This window comes from Triticum aestivum, chromosome 3A (genome assembly GCF_018294505.1).
Source record: "Triticum aestivum cultivar Chinese Spring chromosome 3A, IWGSC CS RefSeq v2.1, whole genome shotgun sequence".
Lineage (NCBI taxonomy): Eukaryota > Viridiplantae > Streptophyta > Magnoliopsida > Poales > Poaceae > Triticum > Triticum aestivum.
The window spans coordinates 182,341,611-182,344,776 of NC_057800.1; the positions used below are offsets into that span (position 1 = coordinate 182,341,611).

The following is a 3,166-nucleotide window of genomic DNA, read 5'->3' on the forward strand; positions in this document are numbered from 1 at the left end:
TCGATTAATAATGCCTCATCCCAGATATTCACCATCCTCTATGCTAGTATATTATCGGAAATCATGTTGGATTATTAGTCACCAGCTGCTAGGTGCATAATACGTCTGCGTGATCTGTCATGCCATGCATGACCCACGATTAATCCAGTAAACAAATGAGGCCACATGCACTCTACGTACATATGCATGATCAGTGATCCTCGTCAACCATGCATGATCTGTGATCTTCGTCAACCATCGTCCGTTGGCGGGAGGGGACGGAAAGAGTTGAAGTTTAATATCAGAGAAGCAGAGTTGGTCCTGGCGAGCATGGAGCCGTCGCCTATATAAGCACCATGGAACACACTGTAGGCTTCGGTATGCAAACAGAGTTGAAGTTTAATATCAGAGAAGCAGAGTTGGTCCTGGCGAACATGGAGAATCATCTCGCGATCCTGGCGTTGTTTCTGGGCGTGTGCATGTCACAGCTCGGGGGTTCAGCGGCTCAGCAGTACTGGACGCCGGCCAACGCGACGTTCTATGGCGGCGGCGACGCGTCCGGCACAATGGGTACGTAACCGTTTCCTCATTCTCCAGTTTTGCTGCAACCTAGGCCGAGGATTTGCGTCGGGGAACGATTTCTTAGATATCTGCTTCTTGCATATGCAGGTGGATCCTGCGGTTACGGCAACCTGTACGACGCCGGGTATGGGACCAGCTCGACGGCGCTGAGCACGACGCTGTACGGCGACGGCAGGTCGTGCGGCGCTTGCTACGTCATCACCTGCGACGCCTACCACACGCAGTCGTGCAAGCCGGGGACGTCCATCACCGTCACGGCCACCAACTTCTGCCCGCCCAACTGGTCGCAGCCAAGCGACGACGGCGGCTGGTGCAACCCGCCGCGGCAGCACTTCGACATGTCCCAGCCCGCCTGGGAGACCATCGCCGTCTACCAGGCCGGCTTCGTGCCCATCAAGTACGCCAGGACGGCGTGCCCGCGGAGGAACGGCGGCATCCGCTTCTCCATCACCGGCCATGACTACTTCGATCTGGTCCTCATCAGCAACGTCGGCGGAAGCGGCGCCGTGTCGGCGGCGTGGGTGAAGGGCTCCAACACGGACTGGCTGCCCATGAGCCGCAACTGGGGCTCTAACTGGCAGAGCAACGGCTACCTCACCGGCCAGAGCCTGTCGTTCCAGGTGCAGACGGACGATGGCAGGTCCGTCACGGCGTACAACGTGGCGCCGGCATACTGGAAGTTCGGCGACACTTACACGTCTTCCGTTAACTTCTACTAGCCGAGCATATGCGCGCTAGCCTTTTACACTAGTCCAGACATCTGCCGTCGCTAGTGCACGTCCACATATTGTTCGTAGCTTGTAAGTTATTTTTTATGTGAATTTAATTTAAAATTTTACAAATTACACACACTGTCAATACATCTCTTATTCTTTCTCTTTTCTTCACATCAACCAAATTCTTATGTGGTATCTATATCACTTACAAATAGCTGATGTGGCCTTGAAAAACAGTAGGGCGATGTCTCATCCCACACAAACTTTCAACTACCGCCACACCACCTTAGGCACCTCCTCTGTCCTCAACATCCGCTCCCCTCGCTCATCCCTGCATGGATGCTAAGGCGAAACAGGTGGTGGAGGAAACAAATTTGAATCTGGCGAAGGATATGTACAGATGATAGGGGTCCTCCTGATCGAGGGTGCGACGAGATCGGGGTGGCATGGGCCAACCCCTACATCTCAATCCAACCAGTTGCGACTCGAAGAGATGCGCTGAAGGGAAGTGCAAATCCAGGAGGATCTGGAGGAGGAGAGGCGGGCGCACCGTGCGCGATTCACGCTGCAACCCGAGCTTGTTTGCTGCTACCCTCTCGCCCCATGGATGGAGATCACAACGAGGGAAGTGGATGTGATTGTGCAGCTGTAGAAATGGGTCTGAATGGGTCGTGGAGCAGATCAGCATGTAGAACTCAGTGTTGACTTGCGTGGCTAGAAATGTAGGAAAGGACCGACATTGTAGCAGCAGTTCACGAGAGGTTCTGTAGGCATCAGGTGGCCGAGATATGGACATACTCCATTCTTTGAAGACTAAGTGCAATATTCAGGAACTGGGGTCTCTGCTCGTCCCGCCACCTTCACAAATCACGCAGATGACTGGGGCCGTGGGGTTGTTGGAGAAGCCGCTTGCATATTCGGGTGGTGGGAAGCCTACCTCACAAGCTGCCGTCGGTGAATGGTGTCTTTGACCACGGCACAACCAACATTGTGGTGGTTGATTCTAATGGTCAAATAAGCTATGATGGTGTCAACCTCAAAAATCTTGGTGCCTGCATTGCCAATCATGGTGTCTTTGTGGGGGCTTTGTCAGTCATGGTGTCGATGGAGCTGTGAGACATGGTGTCTTAGATACTTATGTTGATGTTGTGGTTGTTGGGGAACGTAGCAGAAATTCAAAAAATTTCCTACGTAACACCAAGATCTATCTATGGAGAGACCAGCAACGAGTAGAAAAGGGAGTGCATCTACATACCCTTGTAGATCGCTAAGCGGAAGCGTTCAAGTGAACGGGGTTGATGGAGTCGTACTCGTCGTGATTCAGATCACCGATGATCAAGTGCCGAACGGACGGCACCTCCGCGTTCAACACACGTACAGCCCGGTGACGTCTCCCACGCCTTGATCCAGCAAGGAGAGAGGGAGAGGTTGAGGAAGACTCCATCCAACAGCAGCACAACGGCGTGGTGGTGGTGGAGGAGCGTGGCAATCCCGCAGGGCTTCGCCAAGCACCATGGGAGAAGAGGAGGAGGGAGAGGGGCAGGGCTGCACCAACGAGAGATCAAATCGCGTGTTATGGGCAGCCCCATGCCTCAATATATATAGGGGGGAAGGGGGCTGCGCCCCCTTTAGGGTTTTCCCACCCCCTAGGGGCGGCGGCCAGCCCTAGATGGGTTTTGGGGTGCGGCCAAGAGGGGGGGAGGAGTCCATCCTCCCCAAGGCACCTCGGAGGTGCCTTCCCCCTTGAGGACTCTTCCCTCTAGGGTTCCCTAGGCGCATGGGCCTCTTGGGGCTGGTGCCCTTGGCCCATGTAGGCCAAGGCGCACCCCCTACAGCCCATGTGGCCCCCCGGGGCAGGTGGCCCCACCCGGTGGGCCCCCGGGACCCTT

General features: G+C 55.1%; 1 protein-coding gene across 1 annotated transcript; it reads left to right on the forward strand.

Moving 5' to 3' along the window:
• Window positions 1–372: 372 nt before the first annotated feature.
• On the forward strand, window positions 373–1,489 carry LOC123058208 (expansin-A9). The gene is made up of 2 exons (XM_044481007.1): window positions 373–549; window positions 649–1,489. The coding sequence occupies exons 1-2, from the start codon at window positions 414–416 to the stop codon at window positions 1,278–1,280; spliced, it is 768 nt and encodes a 255-aa protein (XP_044336942.1). The 5' UTR covers window positions 373–413; the 3' UTR covers window positions 1,281–1,489.
• The last annotated feature ends 1,677 nt before the right edge of the window (window positions 1,490–3,166 follow it).

Excerpts from the sequence above, each read along its gene's own strand:
- LOC123058208 (XM_044481007.1), top strand. The coding sequence starts at position 414 with ATGGAGAATCATCTCGCGATCCTGGCGTTGTTTCTGGGCGTGTGCATG. Across the intron at positions 550-648 it reads CGACGCGTCCGGCACAATGG|GTGGATCCTGCGGTTACGGC; the intron begins GTACGTAACCGT and ends TTGCATATGCAG.